The sequence below is a fragment of the Oncorhynchus clarkii genome, chromosome 20, assembly GCF_045791955.1.
Source record: "Oncorhynchus clarkii lewisi isolate Uvic-CL-2024 chromosome 20, UVic_Ocla_1.0, whole genome shotgun sequence".
Lineage (NCBI taxonomy): Eukaryota > Metazoa > Chordata > Actinopteri > Salmoniformes > Salmonidae > Oncorhynchus > Oncorhynchus clarkii.
This window is the reverse complement of record NC_092166.1, coordinates 26,040,642-26,060,330: the sequence shown is the minus strand read 5'-3', so window position 1 is coordinate 26,060,330 and position 19,689 is coordinate 26,040,642. Positions and strand designations below refer to the sequence as shown.

The window sequence follows — 19,689 nt, the reverse complement described above, 5'->3', positions numbered from 1 at the left end:
TATAACGCAGTAGACGAGCGCGTTGTGATGGAATGCGACGAGTTTCAGGAACATCTGGATCTGTTTAATGACGCTGAAGTTCGTGGCTCGAGCTGTCTGTCTGCAGAGTTTGTAGTGTCACGTGATACGCGTCTGATAAACTAAAATCCCGTATATTCCAGGGAGGAAGCATTTTTCTTAAAAGTGTGTGTGTGTGAGGAGGTGTGGATGTTAATAACTAACTGAGAGGTAGATAAAGCTACTATTTTGCCTTTAACCTGTTCCTTGTCAGGTTTGGGAATGACATTTTATGAATTTTCAGATTACCTAATGACCCAATCATTGTTCATCAATAGGGCAGATTTATTCAACTTGATATGTCACATTATTGTTGCCTATGTTATTAAACAATAGTAAACATAGATCCGAAATGTGATATTTTATTTATTTGATCATCCGTTTTCAAAATGAGATACATATTTTTGCTCTGTACACATGAGAAGGACTGCAGATTTAATATTTTGTTTAATATTTCGTTGAATTCTATATTACATAATGAAGGTACTTATAACCTTTGTTGAATATACTCTGAGATATAAACTTACTTCCTTCCTGTCACTTGCACACATACAAGCGTACACACACAGGCACACAACACTTTTCTCTGTAGTATTTGTGGTAGGGTAGCTGCTGGGGTTCGAGGTTGAGCTGCAGTTCATCTGGCAGGCATTGTATTTTGCTCAGCAAATAATTGTCCACAATTTCACTGTCTCAGCTTGTGGTCTGTCGACTGCTTTGCTTTCTTTCTCCCGTTTTGTTCTCTGAAGTCTTCATCGCAAAGGAAGATTACATGGTCTGTGGTAACATTCCTACAGCCACCATTTTAAATCAATACCCAGGAGTGAGGGGAATGCGAGTGCATCATGCACATATCACTATTGTTGTCACAGACTTTCAAGTGTGTCTGTGTCTGCTGGTTCTATGCACAGTCAACAATGCCTCTATAGATAGATTTCTGTTTTTGTCAGCATCAGCACACGTTGGTGGCATTGACTGGTTTTGATGCAGTAGGTGATATTACATTTTCTATTCTCCAAAGACAAATCACTTAGACAATATATGTTCTCACCAATCCGCTACAAGTGTGTGTGTGTGTGTGTGAGTGTGTGTGTTAATGCTTTTCTTTAGTCTGTGTGTGTGCAATTATTTTCTCTCTCGGTGTGTGTGTGCATCTCTTCTGTGTGTGTGTGCATGCTTTTCTTGTGTGTGTATTTGTGTGTGTGTGCATGCGCAAGCATCCATGTGTCTGTGTGTGTGTGTACATCGTACACCAGTACATTTACTCTGTACTGGTAATCCCTGTATATAGCCATGTTATTTTAACTTTTTTATTTGTATTAGTTATTCAGTGTGTATTTATTCCTCGTGTCACTATTTCAAATGTATTTCTTTAAAATGTGTTATCTTTAACTCTCCATTGTTGTTAATGGACTCGTAAGTAAGCATTTCACTTTTAGTCTACACCTGTTATCTACGAAGCAGGATGACAGCTACAATTTGATTTGATTTAGGTTGAGTGTGTGTGGGTATACAGTATTTGTCACACAACGTTGCTGCATGCAATATTTTAAGTCTTGTCTGAGTGATGGCATTCACTGCTTGTTTTTGCGTTGTTATTGAGATCCGAATGCAACAGCTTGGTTGAATAAATTGTTCCTACTTCCATATGTTCCCTACAGCTTGCTTTTCTTCCCGCAGTAAAGTTGACATGAAATGTGGACACGTCATAGATATTTCCGGAGTTTGGATCAGAATCAGAAGAGAGTAGGCAGATGTTGCTTATTGTTCTTTGTCCACCTCTGCCTGTAAGAATGGAGCCACACTAATACAGATGTCCACAAGACAGCTTTTATTTTCAAAACAGAATTGCTATGGAAATGACATGCTTTGGGGGTTTTGCATAGTTTCACTGTTTGTATTTGGTGGTGTCTGTCAGAGTGCATTTCCCCTCTCAAAATCTAATGCAGTAGATACAAGGGTCTGTCTTTATAGTTGGAATAGTTGGAATAGTAACAGAAGGCTGGACACTAACTGCAGGCTTCACATGTAGCCTGTCATAATTGTTATAATTGTTATATAAACCCTGCATAATTGTTTATTGCAGTACAATTATAGACCTACTGTTAATTTTGTCTCGTGAACAGGAGTGGAGAAATATGATTGATTTCTTTCAGCATCTGCAGAGAATGGGAATGTGCGTTTAGTGTTTTGTAGCCTAAACGTGCCATTTTTTTCAGCGACATAAAAACGGACAGTATTTCATTTTCAACCACATAAAATATGCATCCAACACAAAGTGTGTCATTTGTTGTGTTATTGTGGGTTAGACACTGTGGTCAGTGTTGTTGTGTTGTTGTGTTGGTAATAGACAGTGCTCCGTGTTTAGTTGTGTTGTGGGTTAGAGACAGTATCATTGTGCTGTGTGTTAGAGACAGTATCATTGTGCTGTAGATTAGAGACAGTATCATTGTGCTGTGGGTTAGAGACAGTATCATTGTGCTGTGGGTTAGAGACAGTATCATTGTGCTGTGGATTAGAGACAGTATCATTGTGCTGTGGGTTAGAGACAGTATCATTGTGCTGTGGGTTAGAGACAGTATCATTGTGTTGTGGGTTAGAGACAGTATCATTGTGTTGTGGGTTAGAGATACTGGTCAGTGTCCATGCCTCACAGTGACAGTAAAATAACACGTTATTGGCACATGTAGGGAAGGTCAATCCCGATCATGACCGGCGACAGGGCCAGGGCCATGTGGTATCGGTCAACATGGAGAGAGCATGTACAGAGAGAGAACGAGGACAGAATAAAGCCTTGATGGTGCCTCTCCTTGTCCCTTCTGTCTGTGGAATGTGTACGCCTTTCTTCTCTTTCTCAATTGGATGCTGGAGGGAGTCAGAGGTTATGTTTTGGTCCCGTCGAGGAAAAGGGCAACGTTACAAGTCCAAGTTTCAATTAAGTCTGAGAGACGGAGCCGGCGACGCTATTGCTCAGGGGAATAGATGGCACAGGACGAGACCATACATCATTCGCTTATATGCAAACACTTCACCCTCATCACTGACATTTACTCAATCCTAGACTATCTACGTCTCTCAACTACAGTGGGTGCGTTGTAATTTTGTTTTCACGGGATGTGCCCGAAGTGTTGGGTCAGCAGCTTGTTCAGTCACAGTGAGGAGGCATAGGATGAGGATCTTTCGGACAGACTAGTCCAGAATCTGCACATACAGTAGGTGACTGCCTGCCTGCCTGCCTGCCACGTTGCTCACAGACTTCCTGAGCAGAGAGAGGGAGAGAGAGACTGAGTTGAGATTTTCTCTTAAAGCACAAATGACACTCTGAAGTCGGTCTCACTCCACTAACGTTTTCATTGGCTGACAACGATATTTCCAGGGTAGCCGTCGTCTGCATATATAAATATATTTTCTGCACCATTTAGTTACTGTATTGCAGGATTTCATGAAATGGTTGTCGTGTCATATACACCTTAAATATTTGATGTTTACCACGAGATGAGTTCCATCATTACATGGATGAACTCTGGGATTTGGCTTGGCATCGGATAGAAGCAGACTGTATGCCATTTGATACGGGTTCATATGAATCCATAATATGGAAATAGTATGAATGACTATTACAGTCAAGAAAATGCTATGAAAATCAACAGCTAACATAGACCGTCTGTGTCATATAGGCTGACTGTCAAAAAGAACCCTGCTTTGGCTCGGTAACACATTTGAGTTTGCCTTGATAAACACACCTTTTTCACCTCACCATTTTGTATTTGTCATTGCATTTCAGGCTTTATCGTTGTCATATTTAGGTGAGGTGATTTGAAGTGGTGCAAAGGTTGAGCGTTCAACCATAGTTCAACCATGTCTCCATCTGTGCCTAGTACAATAATATTAATGCATTTATTGATGTCCAACATGGTCAATATGGCACTAGGCAGATGTGCTGTACTCAAAGGATCCATATCCACTTTTTCTGCTTTTACAATCCAAATGTCATTACCCTAACGAAAACCAAGTGATTGCAACTAGGCCATACTAGAGCGTCAGAGTTTTGTTGTTGTGAGTATGAATGACAAATAATTATTCAGTATCTATTCATATTAATAAAATAAAAAGATAAGAGCTGCACTCATTTGGTTTTAATAATTCAAGTGAAAGACAGGGTAGATTCACTATTCCTCTTTATTCTCCTCTACTTTAAGCTTTATTCATCTCTAATGACAGTTTTTTCTTTATAAGCCCCCGATATTTTAGTCTCTTTTTTTTTTTTACAATTAATGATCTGTGGTATAACACCCATTAGCACTTTTCTAGTGTGACACAAAACTATGGCTAGTATTATCATTAAGGAAATGATGATGGAGCCATAGAAATACCATTAACTTGGCTGTCAGTGTTCTTGACATGCGGGAAGCTGGGGCTCAGTGAGTTGTGCTGGGCTTGTCTGGGTGCCACGGGAGCTGGCCGATATCTCCTCTTATTTCATGGCATGTGTCTCTCCTGTTGTCATGGCTTGTCTGACTGCTGGGGAGATGGTGTCTGTCTCCCCCCCACATCTGCTGTCAGTGATTGATTTCCTGATGCATTTGTTTGTCTAAAATACATATCATGTATTATACATTATCATAATATCCAATATCCATAATATTAGTATGATTATTTATCCTTTGACAGTATTATTATTTCCAATAAGGTATTATTTGATTTCAAACTACTTCAGAATTACTACTCATATTCATAACTTGTTGACATGATAAAGTACATGAAGGATTACAAACGTTATGCCATATGATTAACACACAGCTTCTCCATTGCAAATTGTTTATGACACTAATCAGCACCTGTTCAAATAATGCTCATTAAGAAAGTTATTCATCATGTGCAGTGTGTGTCCTCTCCCCTCCTCTCCCCCTAGTACTAATTGAGGAGGTTTGACCTGGTGACCCCAGCTAAATTGAGTTGTAGTCCCTGTGGCGAGAGTCTCCTTCCTGGTCAGTCAGGGCCGATTACACAGCCATTGTGCTCCACACTGTAATGTCCAAGCTCACTGTAACCAACCAGATGAGTCACACTGTCGCAGCTCGCATATACAAGAACAGACAGACTCAGGGCTGTGTGTGTGTGTGTGTGTCTATCAGCCCTTCTTCTCTCAGACAGACAGACAGACAGACAGACAGACAGATAGACAGACAGACAGACAGACAGACAGACAGACAGACAGACAGACACGCAACAGGAATTCATTTGATGGATTAGAGCAATTGATAACCCGACTGCATTGCGTAGCGCCCATTCACTTCTTCATTAGAATGTGTTCTGTTTGGCACATTTGTTTCTACATTTATTCACAAGAGACATCTTACTGTATTGACGGAAGCTGTTATTGTGAACGTCTGTCCATAAGTCTTATTCTTGGTGTTTTTCTTCTACCGATTGGTAATTAATTTGTAGATTACATTTTGAAGGATTGATTCCTGCCATAGGATTGCCAATCTCTCCTAAATGGCCATCATGTTTGTTAGTTCGTATGTTTTAATCAGTGGACCTTTAACTCTTCAACACTTGTTGTCAGATGACATTATTTCTGTTACACGTATAAAAATCCAAGGAACAGTGTTGATTTGGTCCCATGTGTTGTATCAACAAAACATTGCAGCATAATTATAAATGCAGTGTGTTACTGGCAGAGTGACACAATGTACCTTGTCAAATTAATGAACTGATAGCTGTGTTGCTGAAGTGATATTCAGTTTGTATGCTGTTATATATTCATCTACGTAATAGATTCTGTCTTATTGAGATGGTTACCAGGCAGCTCTAGTATACATGAATTCAATTAGCCAGATGTATTATCATACATTTTCGTTGAAAATTGCAGCAATTGCTGGTGAAATGTGTATTTTTGTTCGTTGCTGAGGGATTTTCGTTACATTTATAGAGCGTTACCATGGGTCAATTATTGTGTATCTGACAGGCTAGATCGGATGACCAATGGCCCACGTAGGTAGCAGCCTTTCAAATCCATTAAAACTTCCCATGGAGTGATGGGACAACAATTTTACAACAAGAATGTAAATTGCTTGTTTTGTTTAATTGGCCAAAACTTTTAATAAGTTCACAGTGGTGACAAATCATCGACTCATGGCTGACACTCCTGTAATGTATAAGTTTGGATGGCATTGTAAAATGGAATTTTCTGCCTCAACTCACTTATCTCGCCAACAGGGACAGTAATCAAAATGAACCACCCCCCCACTCACACACACACACACGCACACACACACACACACACACACACACACACACACACACACACACACACACACACACACACACACACACACACACACACACACACACACACACACACACACACACACACACAATCCCTCTACCCAACCAAGGTCTGTTCGAAACACGAGGGCTTTATTAGTAACCCCCCTCTATCCTGGCCCATTTAAATGATGCTGGATGCAAGGTGCTCAACAGCGCTGGAGAAACTCATTAGACTCACAGGGACTCAGGCTCACTCACTAAGGCATGTATGTCTCCACAGGACGAGTCGAGGCTTCTGCACTGGTGAGACAAAAAGATAGAGACACAGTTATCTATGTGCGGTGGCTCTAAGGGGACTTTAACACTGTGTCCATATACTACAAATACCTAGGTGCCTAGTTAGACTGTAAACTCTCCTTCCAGACTCACATTAAGCATCTCCAACCAAATATTACATCTAGAATTGGCTTCCTATTTCGCAACAAAGCATCCTTCACTCATGCTGCCAAACATACCCCCGTAAAATGGACTATCCTACCGATCCTTGACTTTGGCGATGTAATTTACAAAATAACCTCCAACACTCTACTCAGCAAATTGGATGCAGTCTATCACAGTGCCATCCGTTTTGTCACCAAAGCCTCATATACTACCCACCACTGCGACCTGTATGCTCTCATTGGCTGGACCTCGCTTCATATTTGTCGCCAAACCCACTGGCTCCAGGTCATCTATAAGTCTTTGCTAGGTAAAGCCCCTCCTTATCTCAGCTCACTGGTCACCATAGCAGCACCCACCCGTAGCACCCGCTCCAGCAGGTATCATCCCAATCACTGGTCATCCCCAAAGCCAACTTCTCTTTAGCTGCCTTTCCTTCCAGTTCTCTGTTGCCAATGACTGGAACGAATAGCAAAAATCGCTGAAGCTGGAGTCTTATATCTCCCTCACTAACTTTAAGCATCAGCTATCAGAGCAGCTTACCGATCATTGTACCTGTACACAGCTCATCTGTAAATACCCCACCCAACTACCTCATCCCCATATTATTATTATTATTTTTTTCCTTTTCACCCCAGTATCTCTATTTGCACATTCTTCTTCTGCACATCTATCACTCTAGTGTTTAATTGCTAAATTGTAATTATTTTGCCACTATGGCCTATTTATTGCCTTACCTCCCTAATCTTACTACATTTGCACACAATGTATATAGATTTTTCTATTGTGATATTGACTGTACATTTGTTTATCCCATTTGCAACTCTGTGTTGTTTGTGTCGCACTGCTTTGCTTTATCTTGGCCAGGTCGCAGTTGTAAATGAGAACTTGTTCTCAACTTGCCTACCTGGTTAAATAAAGTTATACTTTTTTTTAAACTCCTCGTCCTTTCCATGTTAGTGATGTGTTTAACAAATGAACTAACAGAGCTCTGACCAATTAAAAGCCTTTTCTATTCACTGAAATTGGATAGATGGTTTCTGACCTCTTGTTCTTCCTTTTGTGGAATCAAACACATTTCCTAAACACGGCACGTCATAAAGACAGATTTTTAGAATTCCTTTACATGCAACTCTTGTTCAATATTGTCCAGTGGTTCGAGACATCTCTACTCCTATCTCTTTCTTACTCTCTTGGAAAAAAGGTTCCAAAAGGGTTCTTCATGGAACCCAAAAGGGTTCTTCAAAGGGTTCTCCTATGGAGACAGCTTAAGAACCATTGTAGTTTCTAGATAGCACATTTTTTTCTAAGACTACCATTTTCAGAAGAAGCTGCTTGACACCACTCTCTACATTGACTCCAGCCCCCCTTAGAGGAAGTGGCTAGGATCCCTGCCTTAATTATGCAAAGTATGGGATATTTGGTGTCTTTTTTTTAAAGTGTCGCTAGCTGGTTTCTGGCGTTGGCAGTCACACTGCCACTCTCCCCCTGCCGGGAGGTCCTGTCAGGCTCCCCTTTCTCTCTGCTGAAGGGAAATGAAAGGTTGAGAAGGCATAATGGAGAATGCATTTCAACTGCAGGGGAGGAACGATGAGACGTCAGAAGTTCTCGGTGAGACCCTAATTTTACAGGGAACAGGTGGGAGAGTCTTTTGTTCTCTTCCCGCTGCTGAAATCCATTTAGTACCTTGTACTTGACATGCCGCAAGGAACTCTTTTCCCCCCTACCTGTCACCTAGTTCAAAGCAGACCCCCTGCGAAATTTTTTTTTCCTACCTTTTGAACAGGCTAAAGTCATGTTTGTCAAGGCCAATGCCAATAATACCACATCGTGTCAGAAGGATTGGTTGCCATGTAGCTAATGAATTAGTCGGAGCGCTGTTCAAACCATCACTCCTTTGACAAGCACTCAGTTACAAACAAGTCACTGACTGACTGAGGCCTGATCTGAATGCACGGTCCTGCATTCAGAATCGCACAAATATGCCACATTTAGGTGCATGTTGTGAACTGGCCTTGGACGCATATATTAACACGGTCTTTCAAAACTACAACATAGAAATCCAATTATAAATATCTTAGAATCTGATAAATTGTTAATATCACTGTAGTATCAATGTTACAAAAACACTTGCTAATTTATATACTGTGAAGTGCTTTAAAAAAAGTCAGTATGTACTGTATATTTGTTCAGAAACTTTGTTTAAAATGCAGTGTTTTTGGATGTGTGACAATACCATTTTGCCGAAGCGTATGTGTTAGTCTATATCGCCTGTCTAATACCTTGGGCGTTATTTTGTCTCAGAAACCTCCGCAGTCATCAAGGCGTTTTTCAGTTGCTCACTGTTGATGTTGGGAGAGGGTTTCTTGGGAGAATTGTATAATTCATGTGGTCATTACTCAGTCCTATATGTTACTTACGCGGGTGGCTGCTCGCCATGTTGCCAAACCTCGTCCATCTGAAAGGCTTGTGTGGATTCCCAAAGCACTGGTTGAGCTGTTAAAATCTCCTGTAGTTTCCTTACAGAAAAGCCATAACAGTAAATAATAAGATGAAGGTAACAAAGAAGGAAAAGAAAGTCTCAATGTGTCTGACAGGTGTAAACCTGTTGTAGGTTTTTTGTCGTTGTTGCTGTTAACCATTTCTTTCCCCTCTCTCTTTCTTTCTGGCAGTAGAAGACAATGTGACAGAGGAGCAGCACAGTCCTGGGCAGAGTGCGATTCCGAGCGGTAAATGCTCCATTTCATATTTCATCATTTTGGGTGAACCAGAATCTGGCCTTTCAGGAGATGTTGAATATGGCAATTCTCCTTTAAGGGCAGGAAGCAGTGATTCAACTTGCCATTTACCAGTTTTACAAGTGTAATAATGTCAAAATACGTTCAGTACTTACTGGTGTTTCTCTGAGAAACTATAGTCAACACTGCCGTCACGGCCGGTAATATCAGTAATATAATTTGTTTTTTTGCTGGATTTGATACATGCGCACTTGGTAAAAAACAATACTTTGATTCCTTCCAGACGAGGCATTTTTTCAGTTGCACGTAACTTGATATTTAGATGTACATACTACTGACTGTGACGGCAGTAATGACGATAGAATGTATTTTGACATTATTAAGCTTGAAAAGCTGGCGAATGGCAGGTTGAATGGCTGCTTCCTGAGCCCAAAGGAGCATCGCCATATTCAACGTCTCCTGTAAGGCCAGATTCTGCTTCACATTCTGGACTGGAAAGTGGAGCGTGTGTGTGTGTGATCTATCGTCTTTCCAGAGAGGAATGAAGTGTGTTTCAACCACTCGGCTATGTTACTGCTCCTTGTGTGTTGGCTCACCTGTGTGTGTGTGTGTGTGTGTGTGTGTGTGTGTGTGTGTGTGTGTGTGTGTGTGTGTGTGTGTGTGTGTGTGTGTGTGTGTGTGTGTGTGTGTGTGTGTGTGTGTGTGTGTGTGTGTGTGTGTGTGTGTGCGCGCGCGCGCGTGTGTGTGTGTGTGTGTGTGTGTGTGTGCATGTCTGTTTGAGAGAGCGTTGAGAGAGCGTTACATCAGATGCTGTGAAATGCATGCATTGTGCGTGTATTGTATTCATGCCTGTGTATGTGTGTGTGTGTTCACGCCTTTGTTTCCCAACCTCAGATAGAGGTAGAATACAGCTCACAGAGCAGATTAATGTGTCCTGTTTGCTGGTGTGGCATTCACCGTATGCCCTCCAGGAACAGAGCAGTAATCCAGGTCAGGCTCACAGAGAGCCCACTATGAATGAAGCCTGCTCCTGATCACGCGACCGTTCTTTCATTTCATTTGTCTCTGCGAAAGGTTAAGTCTCATGTGTGGTTATTTTAAACCTGATATGGATGGCTTTGCCCAGCAGGCTGAGGACTCTGGGTTCTCACAGTCACACACACTGCCTGGCACCTGGCGGTAGAGTCAGTTGTGTTTACCCACCTACCTCTCGCTCTCTGGGCCCCTTCAGACAGAGATATGATATCCCCATGCAGAAACTGGAAACACAAGGGCTGTTTCACTACAGTATGTCTATGGGGATGGGTCCGTTTATTGGTTTTGCAAGGTGTCTGAGAGGAGGTCTCTTTCCTTCAGCCCCCTCCCACAGATCAGTGTTTACCACTCTCCATCATTCGTCTTAGGCTATCGTTTTTGCGTGAGTGTTTCATCCAGGCCCATGTCAGTCTAGTCTGCAGTTGTAGTATTTTATATTCATTCCTGGGTGTTGCTTAACGTTTGGTAGATAAGCAGGGTCTGTATGTTGTTGGTTACATGTTGGTTGGTGTTTGGTAGAGGTAGAGATCCAGGCTCTGTGGGAGTTGGTTGGGGAGAGAGGCAGGCTTCGTCCTCAGCCACCCCAGCAGAAGTAGATGAAGCGCTGGGCTTATGAGCCCCTGTTTCCCCTGGTTCCCTGGGAGACCTTCTGTCATCCACAGCCAACGGCGGGCTAATGAGAGCCCCTGATTACAACGACCCCCTCAGACACGCACACCCGCCTCTCTCTCCTCTCCTCCGCACCTCCTCCCTCTAGCCGCCATCTCCAGAGTGAAGGGAGAGAGACAGCAGCGACACGATCGATGTTTGCCTGTGGAGAAATCAAGAGTGTGCACAAATTAATTTCTCACTTTTCTCATTTGAGTTCGTCTGGTTGTTTTTCTTTGAACCCCCTCGTCAGATGCAGTGTAAAGAATCCTAGTAGAAGTTGCAAAACTTTACCACAATATAGGAGCAGATTATTGTTTTGAATAATTTGTCACAACTTTCATGTAAATTCACCTTCAGAATGGCTCTGGATTGGATAGCTGTTGTTTTAGTGGCTCCTGACCAACTCTGCTGTTTTGTGTATTTTATTTTAGCTTTTTTTGCACATGATGTCTTGGACATCGTTTCTTAAGACCGACAAGAGCTTCTGGACATCAGAACAGCTAATCTTCTATATAGATTAATATTTCTACTTCAACGAGTTGGCGGCGCAGACATACTGCTCACCCAGGACCAGACTCCACAGACTGTCAAAAAGCCATCAATGAAGTCACCCCATTGTTTCCTATGAGAAATACCGCTATGACCTCCGACGAGCCATCAAACAGACAAAGCGTGAATACAGGACTAAGATTGAATTCTACGACACCGGCTCTGACACTCGTCAGAAGAACGCTAAGGCAACCTGTCTAAATGACTATCATCCGTAGCACTCACATCTGTAGCCATGAAATGCATTAAAATGCTGGTCACAGCTCACATCAACACCATCATCCCAGACACCCTGGACCCATTCCGATTCACATACCGCCCCAACAGATCCACAGATGACTCAATCTCTATTGCGTTCCACACCGCCCTCTCCCACCAGGACAAAAGGAACACCTACTGTATTTGAGTACACCATTGTGCCCTCCAAGCTCATCACCAAGCTAAGGACCATGGGACTGAACACCTCCCTCTGCAACTTGATCCAGATCCTCTAAAAGTTATACAGCTGCCCCATTGAGAGTCTCTTGACTGACTACATCACCACTTGGAATGGCAACTGCTTGGCGTAAGACTGCAAGACACTACAGAGGGTAGTGCGTACGGCCCAGTACATCACTGGGGCCGAGCTCCCTGCCATCCAGGACCTCTATACCAGGCGGTGTCAGAGGAAGGCAATACAAATTGTCATAGACTCAAGCCACCCAAGTCATAGACTCTTCTCTCTGCTACCGCACCGGCAAGCAATACCAATGAAGTCTGGAACCAACAGGACCCTCAACAGCTTTTACCCCCAAACCATAAGACTGCTAAATAGTTTGTTAAATAGTAGACCAAATAGCGACCCGGACTATCGCCGTTGACCCTTTTTGCACAAACTTTTTTTGGATTCATCACATACGCTGCTGCTACTGTTTATGATCTATCCTGTTGCCTAGCTACTATATTCCTTGTTGCATATCTACCTCAGTTACCTTGTACCTCTGCACATCGACTCGGGACTGGTACACCGTGTGTATAGCCAAGTTATCTCTACTCGTTGTGTATTTATTATGTGTTTTATTATCACGTTATTACTTTTCTATTATTTCTCTATTTCTTTCTCTCTGCGTTGTTGGGAAGGGCCCGTAAGTAAGCATTTCACTGTTAGTCTACCCCTGTTGTTTACAAAGCATGTGACAAATATTAGAATTTTATTTGAATTGGATTTGATTTGACCTGCCATGTGGTGCCTTCAGAAAATACTAGTTCTGGACCAATGATCAAGAACGGTATGAGTTTAAAACCCAACAGCATAGGATCTTATGGTTAAACCACTTCCCATTGTGCCCAATCAAGACCCTTTGGATGTAAAAAAAACAAACAAAAAAAACAACTGAAACAATGGATCAGCTTATTTTCGTGCTTGTAGGCCACTGATCAGTGATTGACGTGTTCACACTACCCATTAAGGCTTTGACCAGCCCCTAGCTGAATCAGACGTGGTGTGTCGAGTGCTTGGCTCATAAGTAGACCCCCAGCAGTGTTCCTCTATGAGCCTGTATGTTCATTGTGTCTTACAGCCAGGTACCCAGCGTATTATTATTCTATACGCCACACTTATGTCTGACGTGTAGCAGAATAGGAAAGGGGGAAATTATCACAAAAGAGGTTCTCTGGTAAAGAGGAAAGCCAGCATTATAGTTAGCTAGTGCGGAGGGCAGGAACAGTATTATATGGGAGATTTAATGAGGCAGAGTGCTTTTTTACCCGGAGAGAAGGCTTAAGATCCACAGCTTGGCTTTACCACAGCCTCCACTGCCTGTGTGTAATTATAACCACATGCTCCACATTCTTTCTTCTCCCTTTTATGTACACTTTTCTTTTACTCCTGACTGTGGCTGGTTGGGGCCATTTTGTGGGAGAGTTTGCCTGCTCCAGTTAAAAGTGGAGTGGACTGAGCTCTGGGTGTGAGGAAGAGGGTGTGTGTGTGTGTGTGTGTGTGTGTGTGTGTGTGTGTGTGTGTGTGTGTGTGTGTGTGTGTGTGTGTGTGTGTGTGTGTGTGTGTGTTTGTGTGTGTGTGTGTGTGTGTGTGTGTGTGTGTGTACACGCTTACATGCGTGTCTGTGCATCCATGTTTGTGCATACGTGCGCGTGTGTGTCTGTAGGAGAGTGTGTTAGATCTGAGGGGTTTTCTGGGTGGCGAGGTACTTGTTACTGTAGTGCAAGCTAGTGGTAGCGTAGCGTCAGCGGAGGAGGGCTAAACCAGCCACAGATCAATGCACTGCAGGGCTTTCTACATACAGCAGGAAGAGGAAGGGACTCTTTCACTCCAGCACTTCTCAAATCATATTCTCTATTATTCATTTCCTTTGTTGTTTGACTGCACTAATGGCATGGCAAGGCGCTTCGTTCAATAGTATCACTCCCTGAGAGAGAGAGAGAGAGAGAGAGAGAGAGAGAGAGAGAGAGAGAGAGAGAGAGAGAGGGAGAGAAGCTAAGAAATCAGCGAGAGAGAGAGAGAAGCTACGAAATCAGAGAGAGAGAGAACCTAAGAAATCAGAAAGAGAGAGAGAAGCTAAGAAATCAGCAAGAGAGAGAGAGAGAGAGAGAGACAGAAGCTAAGAAATCAGCAAGAGAGAGAGAGAAAGAGAAGCTAAGAAATCAGCAAGAGAGAGAGAGAGAGAGAGAGACAGAAGCTAAGAAATCAGCAAGAGAGAGAGAGAAAGAGAAGCTAAGAAATCAGCGAGAGAGAGAGAGAGAGAGAGAGAGAGAGACAGACAGACAGAAGCTAAGAAATCAGCAAGAGAGAGAGAGAATCATAATTTAAGGATTCTAATGATGTTCTTCATTCATTGCCTTTGATTTCCTTTCCTTTGTGTTCGCATATCGTTTTTCTATGTAACGATTTAACGGCGAATGATGCTGTGTTACCTGTGATATGTGGTGCTTCCTTGATCATATAAGCTACTGGGTTGTTGTTGTTGTTTGTTCTAACTCCTCCAGTTATAGTTTTGGCAGCTTTTTCTCTTTCATAAAGATGCTGCATGTTGATTTGTGACGTACAGATGTTGGATCTTAATTTGAACAGTATTGTCACAGCAAAATAATCTGGGCCTATTAGCTGGCCAAAATTTGGCTACATGAAAAGTGCAATACTGTTCATATAACGGTGTGTTAGTGCAGGTTTTCAGTGCATATATGTAAATCATGAAGCTCATCTGCATTTCCTGCGGTGTGGGAAAATTCTCAGCAACAAAAGAGTGATCAAATGAAGATCCTACATCTGTATTATGTTAAGCTAAGAAAACAATGTGATTGTAAATATATAATAGCTACGGTATAAACAACTCTATACTTGCTTTTCAAAATGAAGTCATGCGGTCAATTTCTCCAATAACACCTTGAATCTACACCCAAAGAACTCAGACACACACATGCAGTCAAATAAGCCATGATTCTGATCTCATTGCATTGCATGACGATCTGATCTAGGACTTGCTAAAAAACATTCTGTCCTGTAGCCTCTCCATGTTAACACATGACAATCTTGAGTAATGTGGTTTCAGTTGATCTCTCTGCTCCCAGCGTCTCAGAGCTAGATCATGACACGGCTTTAATGATCTGGGATCAGTGGACGTGACGGGCTAATGGAGGGACCCCAAATCCCATACAGCCACACAAAGGAGAAGAGGAGAGCATAGAGAGATAGATACACTCTGAGGCTTTCACATGTGGCATTAGACTGTACTGTAATGTGGCTGGCTGTGTGACCTATATTGCAAGTGATCTCCCTCTCTTCTCTCTCCAAAAAAAAAATCAAAAGTTTTAGATTTTTAAATAATGAGGTGGCGGAAGGAGGCATCCGTGTGAAGGTTGTTCAATCTTAATGTCCTCCTATTGCTGACAGCCCTCCACACTCTGATAAAGGAGCTTGCACACCTTTGATCAGGCCTGCCGACATGTGTCGACAGAAGCTGCGCGCTGGTTAAAATAAATTCTTCATTTGAACTTGGGGGGTGGGTGGTGGGGGGTTTAGGATGGCGAAGTAGGGGAGGGCTGGGGAGGGAGGGACCATCTACAATATCTGAATCTCTTGGAAATGAGAGAAAATGAGTATGGAGATGGATGAAAAGATAATGACGCTTGCTTTCAGCTCTGAGGTCTTTCGCTGCACAAAGAAGGACTCATATTGAACTTTATTGGAACTAGACGTACAGTACAGACGGAGCAGGAGCGGGGCGAGAGCATGGCACCACCTTGGGTGATATTTACTGCAATGTCTTCACCCTTTATGTTGTGGATGGATATGAATGAATTTGAGTTCAAAATAACCGAGAGCCCTCCAGTGAAGCATTGAAAGAGCTATAGTGTCAGACAAATTCCGTCTAACTCTCGGAAAACATCTCCCTGTCTCTCGTGCCCCTTTGCTCTGCTTCTCTCTATCTCTTTCTCTCTCTCCATCTCTCTCTCTCTCTCTCTCTCTCTCTCTCTCTCTCAACCCCCACCTCTTCCTTAATTTCTCTCTTTACCTCTCCCTCCCTCCTCTCCTTCCCCTCTCCCCATTGCCAGTACGGCCCCACCTGTCTCTCTAAGTGCTCAGTGGGGAGGACGTGGGGGGCCCGGCTCTGCTGGAGCCCTGCTGGTTCCCTGGTTTGGGTGAAGGAGAACATCAATTAAAACATTAGAAATATTTAAGAGCAGATCTATTCAATAATATGAAGGTGTGGGTTTAGGGGGGTTTGGGGGCCTGCGACCAACAAGATATAAGTTGCGGAATAATAAATGTACTTCAATAGACAGCCTAGAGGGAGAGGGATGAGAATGGAGGGATGAGAATGGACCCCAGGAAGGCATTTCTGGGATCCTCAAAATGGCGTCAATCGCTGTCCCCGATTTTTCACATTTTGATTTAGTATCATGTATGAGTTTTTAGCTCCAAATCGTATCCTCTGTAGCTTTTTGAAAATGTATAGACAATGCATGCAGTTTATTATGTAGATGGTTTTTGTCGTCTTATTGAACTTTTTTTTTTTGTTCCCCCCATCTCGTGAATTCTGATGACCCTGATGACCCTATACTGATGTGAGCAATGAGCATCCATTAAAACTCAGAACTTACCTTAAAATGCAAATACCTCCACACCAATGGAAGCCAAAAATGGCCACTGCAGCACAAAACCATCTGAAAAATCTTCATATTCCACAAATCTATGCTATCTCCTGTGTGTGATTGTCAGCCCCTCCAAGCAGCAGTAGATGTATTGATATTCTGTCCAGCCTGTAGAGACCTGGTATAAGAGGATGTCATGATCTGATGGATTACTGTACGAGACTCCGAGAGACTCCGAGAGGCTCAGAGAGGCCCAGGATCCTCGGTATTGATCTGGTGATGTGGTAGGCTTCTAATCCCTGGTCCTGGGATGTCCGTGACCTTGTAATGTCACTGTCAAGCCCCCCAATGTTCAGCACTTTACCCAGACAACAACAGATCAGAGGGGGGACTATGGGGTCCGTCTGCTGTACAGAGAGCCATGACCCCGGATTAGATCCACATTAGTGGTGTCAAATCTTGTGTTTTCATAGGATAATTTAAGGTTGTATTTTTAGCCTTTTGCTGTGCATTCCTAAATTAGTAACCCAAAACATAATCTGACTTCGTTTACGGAATGGCCCACTATAACCATTCAATGGACAAAAAATGTCATGAGAGGCTTCCATTAATTGAGTCTTTAACAAAAAGCATTTCATTTCACTAGACCTTTCGGTGCCTGTGAAAAGTTTCTCAGACACAGTGTTTTTCCTGGCACATTTGGAGCTGTGCTCTGCTCTGCTCTGCTGCCGAGCCTGTTAGTGTGGATGAATCATTAGTGTATATTGTGTGGCGTTTGGCCTCAGTCAAAAGCAGTATTCCCATCAGAGGGCTCGGCGAGGCCTGCATCTGCGAGGATTGGGATTTTAATTTTCTTGAAACACCTTCTGTTCTGCTGTGGTCCCAGTGGGAACCACAGCACTGATATTTTTAGAGGGCATGTTCCGAGAGCCTCCGTCGTCAAGAGGGAAGGACAATGGTGGGTGTGATGTTACATCAATACTTGGCTGCAAGTGGAGAGGAGTGGAGTGAAGAGGAGAGAAGTATTGGGGTGGGAGGGGGAGGGGGAGGGGGAGGGGGAGGGGGAAGAGGAAAAATTCTGGGTGGCCTTGATGAGTTCTGGAACGTCTCTCCTCTGAGGAACATCTTAAGAGCACCCCACTGACCGACCAGTACTTTAAAATGGCCAACATGTAACCCACATATGTACGACCTGGCTTCATGTCAACACACTGCTACAGACACGTCAGTGCACTACTTCCTACCCAGCCCAGGTCCTTAAGCGGTCTTAACTGTGTGCTAGGCAGCAAGACTGAAAGGAGGCCTGCTCCTAATGTTCCCTCCAGAGTTTTCAGATGATGTGCGAAGAGAACTGGCAATGGGGCTCAAAATGGCTGCCAGTCAGGGTAGGGAGGGCTCCTTCTACTCCCCAGAAAGCTTTGGGAGTTAGACCGGTGGGGGCCATGATTGTTTAATTGTGAGTATGTCTTTGTAATCAGCCTTATTGTGTTGAAGTGGGAGAGACACAACAGGGGAGAGAGAGAAAGGACTGCAGGCCATGCTGCCTGCTGAATCTGAGAGATGCTGCCTGCTGAATCTGAAAGATGCTGCTGATATTGTCCCTCCAGTTTACCATATGTGTTTTGTTTTTTACTGTTCTCGAAATGGAGATGTGTAAAATACATTTGCAAGCGATGCAGAATTTGTTGTAATAGTGTTGTAGTGTCACCTGGATATTGGTGCTGTCTGTCTGTCTCCCTGGGTGTTTATAGTTTCCTGGTTCGTAGAATGGTAGTCCTGGTTCACGGTAGTCAGCCCACCATTGGCACTGCTACAGGACAAAGCCAACAGGTGCCAAAAGTGCAGATGGATTGAAGAATATATTGATGAGTGCGACACGCGGCTGCCTGCGAGCAGAGTTGAATAATGCAGAGAAGTGTGTCGTGACGACGGGGTAACACACCAATCTCAGCCCTGCATATTGCTCTCTCCCTCCCTCTCTCAACCACTCACGTACTCTTCCTCTTGCTCTCTCCCTCTCTCACTCAACCACTCACGTACTCTTCCTCTCTCTCTCTCTCTGTTTCTCTCTCTCTCTCCCCATCTCTCTCTCTCACTCACATACTCTTCCTCTTGCTCTCTCTCTCTTTCTCTCTCTCTTTCTCTCTCTCTCTCTCTCCCCATCTCTCTCTCTCTCTCACTCACATACTCTTCCTCTTGCTCTCTCTCTCTTTCTCTCTCTCTTTCTCTCTCTCTCCCCATCTCTCTCTCTCACTCACATACTCTTCCTCTTGCTCTCTCTCTCTCTCTCTCTCCATCTCTCTCACTCACCCACTCACATACTCTTCCTCTCGCTCTCTCTCTCTCCATCTCTCTCTCTCACACTCACCCACGCACATCCTCTTTCTCTGTCTCTCTTTATTTGCCTGTAGTTCCAGGTTGGATGTCTAGATTATATGGCTAGTTTCCAGTCTCCTTTGACACAGCCAGAGTGATGCAATTCAGCATTCTCATGTGGAAGTATCATATTTTGAAGAGCAGGCAAGACCTGCAATCCTGAATTTATTAACAACAAATATTCCCATCAGTCTATTTTCATATACTGTACTTTTACCTGGTTGAAGGAGGGCAAACAAATCGTAAGACCATTTTTAATAACATAGGAGTGTGTTTGTGTGTGCATTTTGTGTGTGTGTGTGTGTGTGTTTGCGTGGTGGGTGCTGTGTGTGTGTGTGTGTCTGTTTCAGTGTGTCCTCACTCAATGTTACGGCGTGAGTGCTTGAGTTACAGTCGTCCAAATGTAACCTGTATCTTTATTACACATTTTATTATTGTTTTATTAAAACCAGAGTTTTTGTCACCCAGAGGTCGCCTCTTCACT

At 43.2% G+C, this 19,689-nt stretch overlaps 1 protein-coding gene across 8 annotated transcripts in view; it reads left to right on the top strand.

Annotated features, from left to right (window-relative positions):
- The window catches only part of LOC139376132 (zinc finger protein 521-like), a 143,076-nt gene that overhangs the window by 1,117 nt on the left and 122,270 nt on the right, over positions 1 to 19,689 (top strand). For 5 of the 8 annotated variants that reach the window (XM_071118359.1, XM_071118357.1, XM_071118351.1 and 2 more), the window contains one exon: positions 9,441 to 9,497. Coding sequence is in view for 5 of the 8 variants with exons in the window: in XM_071118351.1 (XP_070974452.1) it covers positions 9,441 to 9,497 (57 nt within the window). In the remaining 3 variants the exon portion in view is untranslated. The remainder of the gene's footprint in view (positions 1 to 9,440; positions 9,498 to 19,689) is intronic. The other 3 variants (XM_071118358.1, XM_071118356.1, XM_071118353.1) reach the window with 1 other exon arrangement.